At 45.2% G+C, this 19493-nt stretch overlaps 2 protein-coding genes across 2 annotated transcripts in view; both read left to right on the top strand.

The window, feature by feature from the left end:
• The window catches only part of LOC130691402 (inactive tyrosine-protein kinase transmembrane receptor ROR1-like), a 103555-nt gene that overhangs the window by 24911 nt on the left and 59151 nt on the right, over positions 1–19493 (top strand). The window lies entirely within an intron of this gene.
• Positions 5417–9974, top strand: LOC130691353 (uncharacterized). The gene has a single exon (XM_057514293.2). The coding sequence runs from the start codon at positions 5804–5806 to the stop codon at positions 9578–9580; it is 3777 nt and encodes a 1258-aa protein (XP_057370276.1). The 5' UTR covers positions 5417–5803; the 3' UTR covers positions 9581–9974.

The raw sequence follows: 19493 nt of genomic DNA, 5'->3' as shown, positions 1-19493 counted from the left end.
GGAAGCACAGCATAAGTAAAAAAAAATAATAATAAAACGAAAAGAATCAAAAATCAAAAGCCCGAGAAGAAAAAAAAAAGATATCAGAGAAAAAAGAAGGAATGTGTTTCAAGAGAGTCCACGGATGTGCATTAAAAAAACCAAAAAAAATGAGCGATCAATATTGTGTGTGTAATCCGATGACTAGCTGTGCAAATCGATGGGCCTTAGTAATTGTGGCGACGTAATCCTATCACTGAAATAAATGAGATACGATCGACATTCAAGAGAGAGAAAAACAACAACAATACGATCGGAATAAATGAAAAAAAAAAGGTTTGCATTTTTTGGTTTTGTGATTTCGATTATGCCAAAAGCGTTTTGTGACGTGGACAACCTTTAACTTATTCTCATTAATTAAGATGCACGAATAAATCGATCGAAAATCTCTTCGATTGCAGAGATGGTCTCATTGAATGAACTCCTCGATGACCACAAAGCAAAAATAGACCGACCAAAGCCAAGTTTTATTTAAAAAATCATTATGAAATTGCGATCTATTGTAGGGTATCTAAAGTATCCATTTTATTACCGCATTCGGATGGTTGAGCTTCTTTTACATCACTAATGCCGTCACTTTCTTCCCGTTTTTACTTTGTTACGTGCAAGAGTTCCCTTCCCCCTTTTTATTATCCCCATGACTGGATCGGTATGGCCGCCAAGTTCTCGTGGAACCTGGCGAGTGGAAGGAGAACGACAAATGCCGGACCAACCGTTATACTGTGTACTCGCAATTCATCCCCGCCTGCGCTTTCCCTTCGACTTGCTCTCGTTTAATGATTGACAATACGAGCGGCTCTTACGTCTTCCGTCATTCAAAGTGGAAAGTGCCATCAGAAGCTTCCGTAGTCCAGACTTTTGGTTCTTCTGGCCATAAAAAAAAACTGCGCATGTTCATTACATCCATAACTACCACGGATAAATAATAATAGTCGAACGGGACGAAGATCTTGGCCACCTTACCTCCTTTTGCCCTCCCTTTTGCTCCCTCCCCCTTCTAAATGTATACAAGGCCGAGGATAATGTAGCACACATACCCTCCTCCAACATAGTAAGAAAACAACAAACACTTCTTGACGATGGCCAACACAAGAAAGTATGGGAAACAATAACACGAGAAAACAAACAAAAGAATATGGCAATAAACCGTTTCAGTCAGCAATGGGGGTGAATGAACAGTCCTACTAGGAGCTCATCCTTTCGAGTTTGATCCTCCCAAGCGGACATAGTTTGCGTATCGTTGCCAACCCATCGCTTCAATTTGGAGATGATGAGTTGATTAGGAATATCGATGGAACCATCGAGTGAAATCATCAATTTATTGAATAAAAAAAAAGGATCGAATTCCTGTTTTGTTTTTGGGTTCCTTTTCGATTGTTTATTGTTTTGCCTTTTCGTTTCTGTTTACTGATTTCCTTTTTTTTTCTCTGAAACGGATATAGACAATGGGGAATGAAAGTCGAATGAACGATGTGTCGAGTGCGCGCGATTTGGTCGACCTGTTTCGCCGGCATTCTTCGATCACGTCGCAATCCACCGGCATGGCGTACGGTAGATCGAAGAAATCGATCAATCGTAGCAAATATTATCGAATTTGACAACTCACAAGACGATGGCTTTGAAAAATCGATTACTTGATGATGTCAAACTTTTTTTCTTTTCTTTTGTAACTTCTCCAACGGTTTTGACTGATTTGAATCGCGCGCGCGTCAGTTGAATCCCTCCGTGCCAACTCCCTCAGTTCTCTCTCTCTCTCTGCGTGCCCCACTTCAGTGCTGCCTTTCGTGTCTTTCGAAGACCGTCGAGAAGGGGCTACAAGAGAAATAGAGCTAGGTGGTACATGTAGGTGCAGCAATAACAAAGAAACAAAATTCGCAACGACTAAGGAAGCAAAGACAATAAGAAAACGAAGAGCGATAAATAAAAAAAGACCATTGCCGTGATAAAGGGCGTTGGCCCTACATACCGTTCGAATCCAAACCAGATTCCTTAAAAAAACAAAATTCTAAATTTTTTTTTTTCTATTTTGGAGTGGTGATTGTTGTATGTATATATATGTAAGGTAGCTATGCTGTATGTATATACGTGTGCATGTACAGCGGTCGTGTTTGTTTTTGTTAGATGGTTATTGTTTTCTTCTTTGTTTTGGGTTGGATAAATGAATCGGTGCGGCAGGCCAGTTGCATTGTCTTGAGTGAATCAGAGTGAGAGAGAAAAATAAAAAGACGAGTGATCCGGAACCGGAACCATCTGCGAATTCTCTCTTTCGTATTGCATACGATACGGTGGGACACCCTTTTGTCGGGTTTGGGTTGGGTCTGTTTATTATCATGGCGACAAACGTGCGACTGGAGCAAGGACCAAAGTGAAAAACATAACACGCATTGACTCTTTCGGTCGAGGTTCTTAATCTAGCGCCCCTTCCTAGAATCCTATTCCGATCCATACCCCTGTTAACGTTACCGCACCTACGAAAACGTTACTCCTTACGTTCGGCTGTTGATTTGAAAGAAAAAAAAACTAACCTAACTATAGCTCTACTTTAACGAGGGCTTCATTTTTTCTAACGAGTTTTCGCAGAAAAATAATTGGGATAACTTAATTCCGCTAAATTTTTTTCAGTCAGTTCCATGCACTTGCACATCAGCGATGACATATTGAATAATGTTCCAGTCTGAGAGTTTAAGTTTTAAGAGATTGCGATGCCCCAATCAGTTAGATTGAATGGCTGCAGCGGTTACCGAACGAATAAGGGTCGATGATACGCCGTTTATACGACATGCAGAGAAATAGTTGGGGGTGCGGTTACATCTCTGTTCTCGCTCGTCGCTCATTCGATTCATTAGCGAATTCCCCCCAGAGCGATAGAGTACGTCTGCAAAACGTATTGGGCCGACAAGAGACGAAGAATCAAGAGAACGAGAACCAGGCCACATCGGAGACCAATTATCTTAATGGAGTCGCAGATGGACGAGGTAGACATATACGTTTAACAGGATAGCTCTAAATATTGACTGAATGTTACCCCCGCCGCTCGCCTGGAGACACGAACAACGTAGATTTCATGAAAAGTCCTCACATCATTCTTGAAACGATATTGACGTCTTTTAACTCTTATATATCTGTCTTTATTAGTACGCTAACGTGATTACACGGTCATGTATCCAGTCTGTCTCATATTGAACATAAATTGAAATTGAAATTGAATTTCTTTTTAAGCGAAGGGAAGCGCGTTATGTAATGACAATATGGCCAAAATCCGTAGCCAGGCAAAACGCATTTGATTGAACAACAAACAATGTAGAGCTTTCGATTGCAGAGGTGCGCAAGTCTCAGCGGTTGCCCGAACTCGCCATCTGACGGATGTACGCTCAAGGTGAGGCTGTTATAAGCCTCTATAGACGTTGGAGCGTGATGCGCCCCAAAGGTGCCCCTACCGTCGGCGTTGGATCTGGCCAACAGAATGTGTGTGTCTATGTGCGTGTGTGCCTAGATATGTATGTCTCTCTCTCTTTCTTGACGATCCACCACCCCCCGTGCCTCCCATCTGAACACACCCAACTTCTTGCCGTCGTCCATCTCTGTTGGCTCGGTTGGCTCACACCCCGGGATGTGGTTCGGCACGCACCCAGCAATGAGCATCAGTTTCACTGACGACTCGTCGGACGGCGGACGCGTCTGGCGACTCTATCCCCTCAACTAAAATCGTAGTCCTTACAAAAAAAAAAAAAAAGGACAAGAAAAAAACAAAACAAGAGAAAGGGGGGGAAGGCAGACGACGTGCCAAAAATTCACGAAAGGGCAAACACCAACAACTGGCATCGACAAAACGAACCAATGTGTTTTGTGTAGGTGGGTGTAGGTCGCTGGAAGTTGTTCTTCACGAAAACATTGCCAATGTTTGAAACCGGCCTGCCGTAAAAATCATCGAAGAATACACACACACAAAAAAAGCTGAGGATTGAAGAAACAAAATTTGGATTGTGTCAGTGAAGTGTGGACAAACATGGCATCGAGTGCTAGATAATAACGGGTTCAAATTCGACCACGAAAAAAAAAGAATTTTTCAACTGTCGTCTGTAATCGCGTGGAACCGATAGTTAGGGCGGTACTTTCGAAATTCGTTCGACATCTCGACGAGCGTGTGCCGCACAAACACACGAGTTCGAGTTCATAGAGAATTCAGAACGCTTTCTGTGTCTACCAGTGCGTGTGTATGTATACAAAAAACGTGCGGCGTGCGTGTGTTTCTCTCCCCAATGTGCGAATCGATTTGACGTGAGTCTATTTATAACAGAATAAGAAAAAAAAAAAGGGAAAAACTGCGTTTATTCTTCTCGTTCAAATTCCGGTCTTCTTTCGACACTGTTTTCTAAAAGCTTTGAGCTTTAAAAGTCCAGCCCACACACACCGGGTTGCGCAAGTTTCCACATCAAAAGCCGAACGCCATCCGAAAGAAGAAGGGCCAGTGTTATTCTTCTCTTTCCGCTTGCGTTGTTGCTGCCAGTGTTTGTGTCTGTCTGTTGACTGTGTCAACCACTCACCATCCTACGCCAATCTCAGCTATTTTTCAAAAACCGTCATCGAAGTAAAAATAGCAATAATAAGACGAACCCAGAGGGTTGCAACTCGTCTCCTTCCCACTCCAAAAACGAACAGGGAAATAATTACCATTCACCTTTACTGAACAATAACTTGGGCCGAGATAACAAAATAAAACATATATACATATAAATAGAAAAAAATCGAACCAAGTTGTGCTTCGCAATGGACGATCACGAAAGTGATTGAATAGCATTCCATGTGCGTGAAGCTTTAGAACGTGCTTAAGTGTTTGAATCTTTGACGGAGGGCGGTGGCAGTTGGATATTTCGTCGCATCTCTGCGCCAATCCTACACACAATTTTTTTTTTTGCTGGGCCAAAAACTCTCTTGTGTTTCATATATTAAGTCCCATGGCTATGACCGATATTCTTTGACTTTCTTGTTCTTCTTAACCCGCGCACATATGTGTGATTTCATTCCGGTGCGCTCGTTTTGAAGGTAGCGGTCGCACGCCGTTCTTTTTTCGGATGAGTAGGCGACTGCCTTCACAGGAATAATCAACGAGGTGAAATCTCTGAAGACGTCGGCTGTATTTGCCGACGAGGCAATATGTCGAGTAGACGCCGTTTGCATATGTGAAAACATTTTCTTCGCCGAGACGAAAGGATGCGAACAAGGAGCCAAAAGAGAAGCCCAAAGAAGAACATAAAACCCTTCTGGTTTTCTTTCAGTCTTTCCTGGAACGTGAAAACGATACTCAAAAAAAGCCTCCTTTACTCCTTTTTGCCTAAGTAACGCCCTGGTGAGAGAGAGAGAAAGAGCCACACTGACCTCTTCTTTCAAAGGCATCCGAATCGCCGCCTATTTTTTGCTGTTGTTGTAATACATCAAGATCCATCAAGTGGGCGAAGATCTACGACAAAACAAGTCCACACACAAAAACGCTTCACCGTAACTGGAATAATATCTTCAAATTGCAGTGGCATGTTTCCTCAAACATCATACGAGCCCCAATAGGGAACAGTGATGCATCCGACAGTGACAATGTAAAATCAAAAGAAATCATCTCAAACTTCCATCATTCAGCCGCACCGGACGAGGTGTTTGAGACGTTGCTCGTTTTTATTGTTTTTTTTTTTTCTTCCGTGCCTTTTTGTGCCAAAAAAAAAAAAAAAAAAAAATTCATTAATCAGTAACCTCGTGGCTTACTGTAATCGCCATGTTGCGCGCCCGAAAGAAGGATGTGCGCATCAAACCCAACCGGAAGCTGGACAAGCGGTCCTCGCGGGGCATGCTCTACGAGAACGAAGAGCTGCGCCTACGTACGATCGAGATCAACGCCGAGGTGGAACGCGGCCAGACGGACATTAAGAAGCTCCGCAGGGAGAACGACCACCTACGGCGGGAAATGTGGGCCCTGCGCGACGAGTACGAGCGGCTGGAGAAGCTCATCAAGCACCTCGATCTGGCCGGCACCGGATCGGAGCATCATCATCACAGTCAGCATCCATCGGACGGCGAGGGCGGAGCTGGAACAGAGAGGGAGGATGATGACGACGGTGATGATGATGATCGAGCTAGTCCAAGTATCAATGGTCGTCATAGCAATTCGGAAGGTAGCGACGACGAGGACAGAGATGCCGATGAGAAGGAGCCGGGCGAAGGAGTACCGATGGCCATAAGTCGAAGCAAATCACAATCGGCCATGACAGGTGACTTCAGACATTCGACATCAGCACCGACAGCTTCCAACTCCGACCTCGATGCCACTTGTTATTGCAATGAAGCCGCGCTGGCTACGGCTAATTGCGACCGTCATCGAGTCGGCCTGGGTGGAGGAGCTGTTTACGTTGAGTGCGGCAATCCAGTCAAGGACAACATCGAGAATTATCAGAAAGCCTACGGAAGAATGCCGCGGCGGTGCAGTTCAGCCGGTGCTAAAGTTTACGTGGCTACTCAACACTTTCATCCGCACGTACCGTCTCAGCCAGCGGCCGTTTCGTCGCCAGTGGACGCCACCAGTCGGGTGTGTTACGAGAGCCTTTCGGCCGTGAAGAGCCGGTACAGCACGAGTGGGATGGAAGACGAAGACGGATACGCGGCTTGTTCTCATCCAGTGCGCGTAGACTTGCGTGATTTCCTTCATCCTGTCGATCATCCGTCCGAGTGTGCGAATCATTTCACAGTGGAGGCGAGCACAAGTTTGATGCCTCCGAACACTCCTCCGCCGCCCGTTCCATCCGCGGCTGCCACCACGATCATCACGACGGCCATCCACCATCCCGTGCACGGCCGAGAAGGTGTGGAAGAGGTGGCCGAGGAAGGTGAGAGCAGCGGCGTTGAAGCAGAGGATGAGCCTACGGCTCACATCGGCGAAGGTGGGGGCATTCCACCGGACACGCCCAGCGAGGATGGTGATTTCAATTTAGACCACCTGGTCAACATTGTCCGCAGTTTCCAGCAGGAGCAGGAACTCCATCAGAGCGGACTGGTCGTGGCCACCTGTTCAGGTTCACCAACGACGCCGTCGACGCCGAACGTCTTGATGGAGGAAGCCGAGGATGACGCGGGTAGCAATTACTCGTCCAGTCCTGGAACGAGCGGAATTGCCACAATCAAACGCCGGCCCATTTCTGGGATCAATCAGCAACAGCAGCAACGACATCGGCAGATGGCCATCATCGAAAAAGATGCGGCCAGCCCGTTGGCAATGGATGTCGCGTCAGGGACAATACGTCCATCAAGAGCCATAGTGGAATCGTGTTCGACGGATATCGGCGTTGGCGATAGCGGCGGATCGTCGACCTTCGCACAACAGGCCGGAAGAGTTGCTGGATGGTCGTCGATGCCGCAACGCCGGAATTCCTTTTCATCGTCGTCCTCGTCGTCGGCTTCCGGCTCTCCGACGGCCACTCATTCCAGCACTGTCGTCTTCCTCAACAACAACAACAACAATAATAATAACATCAACAACAATAAGAAATTGGCCGGAAGTAGCGGGTATTTGGGGCGTGGTGGCGTCGTTCAAGGTCAACCCGACACGACCATGGCCGTCACTGCGTCCAGTTTCTCGACGACGACGACGACCACCATTGACGGTATCGTGGTGACATCGACCCGCAAAAGCACATCACCCATCCGCATCGTTCATCCGTCGCACGTCTTACCTGCTCCGCCGCCCATTTCCAGTTACGACGTTCCTCGAGCGCTGCAACCGCCAATGGCGCTGACCAATCACGGCCATTCCTTCGGCGGTGCGTTGAGCCGCCGACGAGCCGACGAAACGAACCGAGGCCTTGGCGATGCGAATTGTCTGAGCGTCTATCCTCTGCCGGACGGCGATGCTTCCGCCTCGCTGCTCCGCCTACACGCCGTCGATCCGCACACGGTCAGCTTCGATACTAAGGAGCTGACAGCGGTCAATGCCCGGTCCGTCACTGTTCAGGAGGTGATCGATCAATTGGAGCAGCAGCTGGATCCGACTCGCTGTCACGTCCGCGGCGTCCGTATGTTGGCCGGCTCGCTCTTCTTCATTAGCCTCGACTCGGCCCGTTCGCTCCAGTATCTGCTGCGACACTCGTTCCGGCTCAGGGGCCATCGAGTCCGGCTGACGGACGTTTCGGCCCAGACTTGGGTCGTCTCCCTCACTGGCGTCCCGCACTACATTAGCGACGCCACCGTGTCGCTCCTCTTGGCCGCTTTCGGTACCATCGTCGGCGACGTTGAGCGCCGCTTCTTTCGCGGCGTCGACACCGGGGAGCGGCTCGTCCGCTTCCGCCTCAAAGGACACGCCAAGTTGCCTAGACACATCACCGTCGGTGGATGCCGGATTCAAGTCCGACGGATGTCACCGGCGCCCAACTCTTCGCAACGCGACCATTCGGCTAGCGGAGGGTTCGGTACGAGTTCCAGCAACGCTTCGCATCCGACCGGAATGAATCGACGCGTCAAACTGGAGTCGCAAAACGATGCGGAGAACTCGGATTTCGCTTTCAGTTCGACAGCGGCCGAACCAGGCACGTCGTCGTCGATGGCCGTCGAGAGCCATTACGGAACTATACAATCGGCCTCGGCGGAAATGGGACGCAAATACATGCCTAAAATCGGCCGCTCGTTCGAGTACAGAAGTCAGTTACGAGTGGATTTGAGGATGTCGGCTGAAGTGCCTGTCCCTTCTCTTTTGAATGACGAACGGGCGTCGTCACCAGGGCCATCAGCATCTGTGGCCCCAGGCAGCCGAGTTCCTCCGACGCCCAATTGCCTGTTGTGCGAACAGCAACAACAGCAGGCCGCCCCGGCTCTGTCAACGCCAGCCGGTTTGCAGCCGCAAATAAGGCCGCAACTAGCACCGCCGCAAACTTCAACGTCGCAGACGATGGTCATCCATCGATGCCGACATCACGAAGCTCCCGCTGTATCTTCTCCGGTTGGCGTTCCAGCGCCTGTGGCGGCCACTGTGCCACCGGCTGAAGGTCGATTGCATCGCGAATCTCCGCCAAAGTCGCGCGTCTCGGTCAACTTTGACGAGACGGCCGCCGCATCGTCCGGAAGTCGGGTCAGCTCCGGAACCGGAACTGGCCGTCCGAGTAATACGAAAACATCGACGTCGACTGCGTCTAATGGGATCCTACGGAAGAGTGTCTCTGGCGAGGAGCCGCCTCCTGAAAGCGGAAATGACGGGGGCAACTCGGCGGCCGGATCCGCGGAAGGCGGCCAGGGCGGCAAGGGCAAGAACGGCCTCCGGCTGGCCACGGCCAAGAAGACGGCCAGGAGCTTCTCGTTGGTCGACACCTTTCGGGTCAATAAGGAAAGGCGCAAGCCGGTCGTCCGCGTCGAAACGGTCATCGAAAACACGTCGGCGGCCAATCCGGAAGAAGGCGTCAGGACGCTCGTCGTCCGGCGCGATTCGGCCGAGAGTAGTAGCAGGAGTAGTCGGAGTAGTCGCAAGAGCAACGAGTTACCCTGGTGCGGATGTTGGGGCAACGGCTGCCTCTAGAAAAAAAAAAGGAATCAAACTTCTTTTTTTTGCAGACTCTCGGCGTTTTTGATAAAAGGGAGCAATATTCTTGCCAGAGGAAAACGAAAAAGAGTTCGAGGAGGGCGGAATCGTGTGACGTCCATGTAGGAAAAAGCAAAAAAGAATAGCATATAGCACACCGATCCAAATAGAAACGAATGAAAACACACCGAGTCCCGCGTTCCAATGTTTTTGGCACGGTGGTACGCTCTTATCCATCATCTGGCTGGCGGAATGCTGATTGGATAGTCAATATGAAAGCAGGGCCCTGGTGTAGCGCTGGCGGGTATTGGGCGGCAAAACTCAAACACGTCAAAAAACCGACAACAAAAGCTGGCCAACAAAAGAAAAATATATAATATGTGTGTGTATATATATATATATAAGAAGGGGCAGGGAAAAAAATCAAAATAAATCAGAAAATGGTTATCAGGAATGGATGAGGCCGGAATATACAACTCGAAGCAAGCGGAGGATGGGAAAAATTGTGCATACACCAGCGAAATGAAAGACCAACTTTACGTATAAAAACTGTCTAAAAAAGAAAATATTCAGCAGAAAATCTTTGATCGGACCAGTACGAAGACATCGAACCAATAATCGTGAAAAGAAACGAGAAGAAGAAAAAGAAAAAAGAGGATGGATCCATCAAATTCCACCGCAGCGTGAAATTCCCAATGGTGGCAGGTGTCAAGGAATTTTGAACGGGACGCCACCATCGACATAGTCCACCGGTCGCCGAGTCCCCTTCTGACTTGCAATTTCATGTTCAATCCGACAGTTTCATTCTCCAGTCGGATGCATCCATATTTTCGAGAAAGTCTAAACCAAAGGCCCAAGCCAAATAAACAAGGCCGGCGGAAATTCGAGATCGAACAGCATCAGCCGTAGGACGTCATTTCTAAGCGACATTCGAGAATTGTGTGTGCGTGTATCTATTCAATTGTAGACGTGCGGATTTAACGCCACGGCACGAGAAAAGGCCGACACTAGCACATGGAGGATATAAGAAACACAACGAAAACCGTCCTATCCGTGTGGACAACGCCCGACGACGTGAAAAAGCAAAAAAAAAAAAGGAAAGACGTTGAAAGAAAATAAAAAGTCGACCAAGAGAATGACATAATACAAAATAAGTATAAAAAAAAAAGAATTAAAACAAAAACAAAACAAAAAAATTCTATTTCCTCTATTTTTCATACGTTAACACTATTTTCGAAGAGTGGGCCAGCAAGTAATCCGCTCCGGGTGGCTTCCCTATTTTCGTTTAAAAAAAAAAAAAATTCCCGAATATCCTTAACGTTTGCTTTGTATAGTTTTGCTTTTCAACTCTCGCCCTTTTGTATCTATCGCCTTTTTTCTTTGTACATATTAAGTGTGATATCTACAAAAGCTGTCCGGAAAAAAAAGGGAAGCCCTTAAAGGCGATGCAGAGCGAAAACAGATAGCGATGGAAAAACGGGGCAAAAGTGAATCAAGTGGGAGCGAAAGAGTCAATCTTCCTTCTGTTGACTCTTCTCACGTTTCGTTTTTGGCCGTTCGAAAATTCCTTCAAAAATTCTGACGTTTCTCTCTCTCTCTCTCTCTCTCTCTCTGGAACTGTTTCTTTTGTTTTTCAGCCATCTCTGCGAGCCCTTGTTATTGACGTTTTACTGGGCGCCAGCTCTATACACTTTGGAACTGCAAAGTTTTTTTTATTTGATTTCGATTCGGTTCGTGATTTATTGAACGTGTTCTATTCTCTCACCCACTCTCTCTCCTTTCTTTATGCTCGCTCTACCTCTTTCCCAACTCCACTTCCTTATCTATATATGAGTAGGCTGAAAAAGTGTAGGAATTTTTGCTCTGCCTGGCTCCTCTACTCACAGCTAAAAAACATACGCTTCATGCGCGTGCACCGACGAGCTGATTCGTGCTGGGCCCAACGCGTACGAACGCGGACACACCCACTAGTAGCCAGCAGAGCGTGTCTACTTTCTATAATACAGTGTGTACAGTGTGACAGGAAACGGGTAGACGTTTCCCCCAACATCGAAGCCGTCAAAAGTCATAAAAATTAAGTGGATGGATCTCGAACTCCATCATCCCCCAATGATTTGGCATTTCGAATAGTGACTCTCGCTCTCAATATTCTATACTGTATTTTTTTTTTATTTTCCTTCCGTTTTTTTTTTAAATTCTGTATTTGATACATTACAAATAAATATTGTGCTAGACGTGTCAGTTTTTGATCAGAGAGTGTATATATATATATATACGCCAATGTATGATTCCTCCTGTCATTTTGCCCCTCTTTCCCCCAAGGTTTTCCTTTTTTTTTTTGATTGAGTTCTGGTGGTTTCGATTTATCCGGTAATACTCAATTCGTATTTTGACAGTTTGTCGGCCGAACGCCTCCCTACGATCTGCGTCCATCTGTCCATTTACACGCATCTCGTTTCATTTTGATTTCGACCTTTCACTGTTTGTGGCTACACGCATAATATGTTACTTTCTATGATTTATTTTGATTTTGATTTGAAATTTCGTATGGATCAACCATGTCCCTCTCATGTTCATGGAATAGGATGAAACGATAAAACCAAAACGAAATCAGTTCTCAAACATGTCGTTTTTCGCTCTTTTTGTTGTTGTTTTTTTTTGTATTTTTGAGACCATTTTCGATCTGATTTTATCGATTACAGAACAAACAAAAACGAATAAAAACGGAAACAAACAATACATTTGTTAAAAGAATGTAGCAGTATATATATGGCCATTGTTGAGCATCGATTCTTTGGTGCTTTGCCCCTTTACCTTGTTCCATGTGATTATGTCACACGCATACGCGGGTACACGCACAAGCGGCACACATTCACACGCGCAGAAAAAAAAATGTACCGATATCTACATTTCAGATAAGATCTACTGTATATGCTTATAAAATACTCTTTTCAAGGAGAGAAAAGAAACAAAAAAGGTAAAATAAAAAAAAAAAAATAAATAAAGACCAAAGATTGCCATCAAGGAAAATGGGAAAGCATCCAGCAATAAGTCAGGTTTTTTGGTCTGGCGCGGCCATGATGAAATATCTCCCCCATTTTGTCTCTGTTTTTTTTTTTCTTCTTCATTGATTCTTATTCTGCTCCCATCATGTCTTTTTTTTTTTTGCTTTTCTTCTATGACTTTTTTTCTTCCTCCTTCCATTTTTTTTTCTTCCCGACGTTCCCGTTGTTGAACGGTACACGAAACTGCATAGAAGACACTAGCAGAGTTCGTATTGGTTGCCCAAATATCACCGGTACCGATAGGTCTAACATCGGATAGGCCTTTTTTTTTTTGTACAAGTACTTTTTATTTTCATCCTTGTATGACTTTTTCTTGTTTGTTTGGGTCTTTGCGGTGCATGGTCATGAGTCCACTTTCTCTTTCTCTCGCTAATAAGATACTATAAGCCTATTATCCTGTATGTGATGCTAATCGCGTTAGAGCCTGGATGAGGGACAAGTGCGAGCGAAGTGTGCTGCATAGAGTCACGATCGTCGGGTCGGCCTAATGTCTCAACCGCCTATTATCGAAGCAATATTCTTTCGTCTTTGTACAAGTTTGCGAAGACACGCACCAAATGCCGATGCACCAGTAATCTTGAAAATAGAAAGAATCCAATAATCAGTCTCGTTAATTCTAGTTAGGTTTTCCTTTTTTCTGTGTCTTGTTGCCTATCAGAATCTTTTTAACGTTCTCCGTTCAGCCTTGAATCGTGATTGGATAATACCATCCAAATGAACCGAGAAACCGCAATCGACCACCCCTTTCGATCATCCCGATTCTATTTCGTGATGGTGGTGATGTTTTTTTTTTTTTTTTGGATCCCCTTTTATGTATTTTTGCGTTTGGCTTTCGCGTTATCATTTTTAGACGCAAGAGCCAGTAACTAAGTGAACATCATAACCCGGTACTATTTTTTTATTGTTATGCACGTTCACAATTTTGTTATCGTTTAACAACCAATAGAAAAATGGAAACTACGTTAAAAAAAAATTGAGTGAAAAACTCCGAAAGCCGAGAAAGCGCGAATTTAAAAATCTGCACCTGACGGAAGTGGAGGATGTGATCTGGTCAGATGGCGTCTAGGTGAAATAATCGCACGACATTTCATTTACATAGAAAGAGCGGCGAGGACGTGCCCGAAATGTCGGGTAAAAGGAATGCATACGCATATAGCACGGGGCGAATTGAGTATGCACTTAAAACGAATCCAGTTTGGTACGGTCACAGGTTTCGACCAAAAGGTCGTCAAACAGCCAACTCAGATGCAAAGTGGCAAGATTGAAATGTTGGCCGCCGCCTTTTCTATTACTTCTTTCGGTGTCGTTCTGTTGTCGCCATCGATTTGCTCGTCGAGTCACTTCTTCCGCCTGTTCGCCGGCTGTTCAGGACTTTGCCCATCCGATCGATCGCGTTTCACCCCACCTCCCGCCCTTTTATTATTTTTTAATATTATTTTTTGGGGTTGAAAAAATATAGATATATATATATTTTTTTTTTTTTTTTGAGCAGCTACGTGTTCATCCAGCAGGCGAGATGTCTTATTCTGATCACGTCAATTCGTTTTCCGCTTCCATGTATTTGTATTTTATTTTCTTGACGTATTCTAATTATCTATCGTCTACGCAAATTCCCCCGCAATTGTAGTCAACTCAGCCGCGTTGGTCCATCTTGATCGATCGTTTCGCTCGGGCAAACGATTCAATCAGCAGTCAACGTTATAGCTAACTACAGTCTGAGTGAAATGTCAGAAGAAAAATAAAAAAAAAAGGGAATCAACTGAAATTCCTTTTTTTTTCTTCCTTGTTGGTTCCAAACGGGTTTCTAATAATGGCGTGCCCGTCACGAACAAAAGAGCGCTCCTCACCCAATCGAATAGGCAACGAGCTCTGAACTTCATTTGAATAATCACTCATCGATTCTGAGACGTTTCACCAATTTCACATAATTGATGTAGGCCCTATACTATGTAAAGCGTAGTAGGTAGTTATTATACAGTGTGTGCCAGCAACCCGATGCTAACTCTCTTCTATCCCGCGTCGCTGCTCTTTGCTACTGTTGGCTTTTTAATGAAAGCTGGCGTGCGACGTCAACGGGTGAGACATGAACGGAAATGCCATTCGCCATAAGAGGGTAGACCGTGGAAAAAGAAAAGATGGAAAAAGAAAATGGGCAAACAGAAAAAAAAAAAGGAAAAAGAAGAAGTAGAACGCGAATAACAGCGGAGTCCGTGGATCCTACCAGACTCTACAGTACGTCATGCCGACAACAAAAAAAGCCCCTCCTGATATATATAAATGAGTTACAACCAAAAAGAATAAGAAAAAGGGGGTAAGAAATTAAGAAAAAAAAAGAGACGAAAACAAAAAAAAAAGTAAGGCAGAAAAAGAGAGAAACGAGCGTAGAATGGGCGTGTGTGGATGCCAGAATAGCAGGAAAATAACCCAGTATGATGGATTTTCCCCGTCTGGTTATTCGACTCGAGCGTTCATAGTTCATAACCCCCCTCGTCCCCCACACACATGCACACGGACTAGCACGAAAACTCACGCTCAGGGGAGGGCTGGTTACACGATTGCTGCTCACACGTTGCTAATGTTATCAACGCGTCTCTTCTCCTTGGTCTTTTGCCGGTCTGTGTACTTATTCCCGGATAATATCCGCCTAGATTCCGCCGTTGCGCCATTGTCCCAATTCGAGCCGTTGAGTATCTCAGGGCGACGGATAGTCCTCCATTCTAGGCAACAACAAAAAAAAAAAAAATGCATCAATTACATGCCGTTCCGCCATTCCCGCTCGAACCCGTTTCTCCTTCACTAACGTTCGCACATCTTCACAAATCCCGAACTGACGTCCGCGCAAACACACACTCGATTGAAGGCAACGAGAGGTTGGAGCAGGATAACTCGATCCTCTTTATTACGATTCGCGTTCGTCATGCCATACACGTCTCATCGTATCACGCTCGTCGGGGATGTCGCACCAGATTTCGGGAAGAACGAACAGAACAATTCAAATCCATCGTTAATGTTTTTGGCTTTTTCTTTTTTCTTTCCTCACTCACGTCGTTTCAATTAATTATTCTTTTCAATTTGTTGTCCCCCGAAAGCGGTTGTATTAGCGATATACGGAAACGGCGAGTCGTATTGGATGAGTTTGCGCATCTCGGCTGTAACGATCAAATGTAACATATCAAAGTTATATCAGCTTTCGTATGGTTTTTCCCACTAGTGTGCCAACAAATGGATAACATGTTACATATTAGTGGGGCAACCGTTAACGACGAAGCCGAGTACCATTGACGTTTCGTTACAACGTCCTTGATTTGTCATGACGTTTGCATGCACTTGCGTTGTACACGAGTAATCCGTACTGACTTACTGCGTATTTTGCATTTAAAAAATACACACATATACATGTGTATATAAAATATAATTAAAAAGAAAAAAGCAAATTTTGCGCTTGGCTTTTCAACATACTGCCGACCTTTCAAATATTATGCATGCGGACTTGGCCGTGGTATATAGCGTTTCCTGGCCCGTTGGAAGAGTGAACGGAAGTGTCAACCTTCCCTACATAGCTTTACATTTGATACCATCTTGTAACGGACACTCGCCATCGATCCGCTTCTTCAGCGTAACACCCCCTGCAAATTACATGCTAGACTGCAAAGAACATAACGTCGTCGTTAAAAAATTCATATCGTTAGCGATTCAGAGACAGTTGGCCACCAACGCATTCGGCAATATTTAACAGAAAATCCAGTCGGTTGTTAAAATCCATATCGTTAATTTTCAACGAAACATTTATTTTTGTGCGTGTGCTTGTTTTTGAGAAAAATACGCAGATTAATTTCAGTGGATATATCCGTGTACTATTTACTCGTGATGCGTTACGATGATCTGGTGAGCAGTGTGTGCACACAGGACGATGAGTGGATTTAAAGCCTTAAAAAGCAAAGCCTTTAGGCGATTGGCAACGGCGGTTGGTCGTTTTATTGATCAAATAGAATAGTGACGCCATTTTTTTCGTTTGACTACAAAGTCAGGAGCGAGAAGATTCAAAGAATTTCGAACTGAGCTGGTTCCTTTTTTCAAGCAATCGCACTATCCGGCCCAATATGTTTTATTTGCCGAAAGTATTTACGTTTGAAAAGAAGAGAATGGCCATGAATGCCCAACGCGCAATCTGCCAAGCGGAGATGAATTAAACATTCTGCCCGCAGCAGGCGGTCGTTCGGCCGTCTGTAAGAAAGAAACTTTGAACAGAGTCTGTTTATGCAAAGTGTTGAGCTGAAAACGTCCGGCTATTCTAGTGCTCATGGTCCGTCTATTTCACACTCAGGGAGGAGGGAGGCGGATTCAAACTCCAAAATGAAAGGAAACGAGGGGAAAAAAAAAAGAAAGAGTTGCACGACGGTGATGATGCCGCCGAACGACGTCGACGATGTGCTTGACTTGGACCAGAAATATGAGATAGCGTCGGGTAATAACGCGCTAGTAAACACAGCCATTCCGATACTTGGCAACGAGTTTGCCATAGATTGTCCTCGATGACGGACGACTGAGAGATTTATGTCGTTGATGGCGTGGAAATGTACGTGGCGGAAAAGGGCAGTCTTCCTTGAAACTGTCTTCCATTCACTTTTAATTCCCAACTTCCAAACTTTAATCCGTGTTTGCGAGATGGTCAGGTAACGCGGCGTTTAGAACGGGCGAGGCGCCGTCCGATGCGAACGGGTTGCGATGTTGTGGCCAACTCCAAATATACTCACTAGAAATGCGTTACGTGACAAAGAACGTACCCCGTATGAGGTCAACCTTATCATTGGGTCAGTTTCCTGTCAAAGAATTCGTTTGATCTTGCTAAGTTTATTTTGCTGCAGACAGTTTTTTTTTTTGGTCGCGTGATCGCCAGGAATTTTGGCCAAAATATTTAGTAGCAAGATCAAACGTTGACATGACGTATGTTACTTGCAGTTGGCTCTTTTCTTTTTCTTTCATTTTTTTTTTTTTTAATTGGCGGGTAGTCATTGGGATGCCCATATTTCACGACAGCCACAACAGACGACGACAAGTGACTCTATTTTGGCTGACTGGAATTCGACAACGAATTGTTCGCGAAGTACAACACAAAAAAAATGGACTAAAAACCGGCAACTAAAAACAAAGAACAAAAAACAAATGTAGAAAAACGAATAGACACATACGAAAGACTAACGGAATCACGCAACTTGATGCGTTGAAGGCGTTGAATGTCTCTTCAATTCATGGAACTTTGCATCGGCTTATTTGCTGGGAAATTGAGTTACAACTTTGTCGACATCTCGTCGGCATAGTAGAGTCTGTTTGTATCGATTCCGTTTGTCAATAATAAAAAAAAAACCACAAAGGAAGGGTGAAAAAAAAAGATGTAGAAAACAGCGACGAAAGAATAAAAAAAATATAAAACAAAAATTATGCATTTGTTAAGGTCGAACGCGAAGTGGAAATCGCGTTTGAATGATGACGTCCTTTGCGGCGATAGAAGTGCCGTTCGGGCGAATGTCGAAATAGTCTTTTAGTAGTTATTGGCTCATCTGGGGACGCGTTTTCCCATCCATCTATGGGATGTTATACACTCGAAAAAGCATGAAAATACCTTGAGCGATGAAAGGCAAACAGGCCATTGCCATAACTATATTTGCCGTCAAATCGTTCCCGCTTGGCAAGATGGAGAAATGGAGAGAACGAAGACGAAATGTTTCCGTCTCGCAAGACAAGGACAGACGTTTTCAAAAATAATCAAGATGGAACACATAGTGTTTAGATTCGGGCGGAACTCTAGTGCGCCATAGGTAGGATGTTGCCCTGTTTGATGACGACTTAGATTTTGCAAGAAGAATCGACTGCAATGTGCAGACAACATTGGCCGAAAACGGGGGAGGGTCTGAAGGTGCGGCTCTGCGTGAATTTGCTGCTTTCGTCATCCGTTGTTGGCGTTCTCTTTTTTTAGTTTTCTGTTTTCCTTCTCTACTCCTTATATATATATATATATATTGTTCGACGATGCAACGATTAAATGGAAATAGAAGGAAGCCGAAAAAAGAGGAGTCGGGGGGGGGGGGGGGCGAGAGAGAGACGACTAAAGCTGCGTTCGATCGACGTTGTATAAGGGCGGCTGTTAGCAAACGGGCGAACGATGTCGAAGAGAAGACGGGAGGCAATCGGTTGTTGTTTTTCTAAAGGCTCTTCAGTGCGCTCTTTCCCCGTCCAAATTGGAGCATTTGTTTGTTTAGCCGCTTCAATAGCATAATACAGCGTACACATGCCGTGCAGCGCGAAGCCAGCTCACGCTCCCGTAAGACCTGAATTGCTAGTGTTTAGCGTATAACGTGGCTCTGTCATACTAGTGGCAATCTTTTTTTTTTTTTTTTTTCGAATTGAGTCGTTCGCCTTTTTTTTATTATTATTATTCTATCTTCCGTCGATGGGAACTTGGAAACGCTTTGTGTATTAGAAATGGAAAGAAGCAATCGTGAATTGGCATTCTCTGCCTTTATGCATGTGACCAGATGGATTCGTTCAATTCCATTCGGTCTCCGCCATCTTCCTCTTCGTATTAGCTCCACCTACGTCATGCCATTGACTGTTGGTCGGAGCCCACACTCTGTATATGAACACAATTTTGCCTGTGTATATACACACGTCCGCGTGTCCGGCCATACGGCACGGTAAACACTAACAAAAACTTCAACTTTTGATCAACAAAATAAGACAAGTTTTTCAACGAGTTCGATGGGCTCTGTGTAAATGTGTACAAACTAAAAGAGAAGAGGGTACGGACAGTACCAAACATGGAACGTGGATAAAGACAATAGCAGCAG

The sequence above is a fragment of the Daphnia carinata genome, chromosome 1 (genome assembly GCF_022539665.2).
Source record: "Daphnia carinata strain CSIRO-1 chromosome 1, CSIRO_AGI_Dcar_HiC_V3, whole genome shotgun sequence".
In the NCBI taxonomy this organism is placed as follows: Eukaryota; Metazoa; Arthropoda; class Branchiopoda; order Diplostraca; family Daphniidae; genus Daphnia; species Daphnia carinata.
Note: the sequence above shows the minus strand (reverse complement) of the source record. Positions and strands in the feature narration are given on the sequence as shown.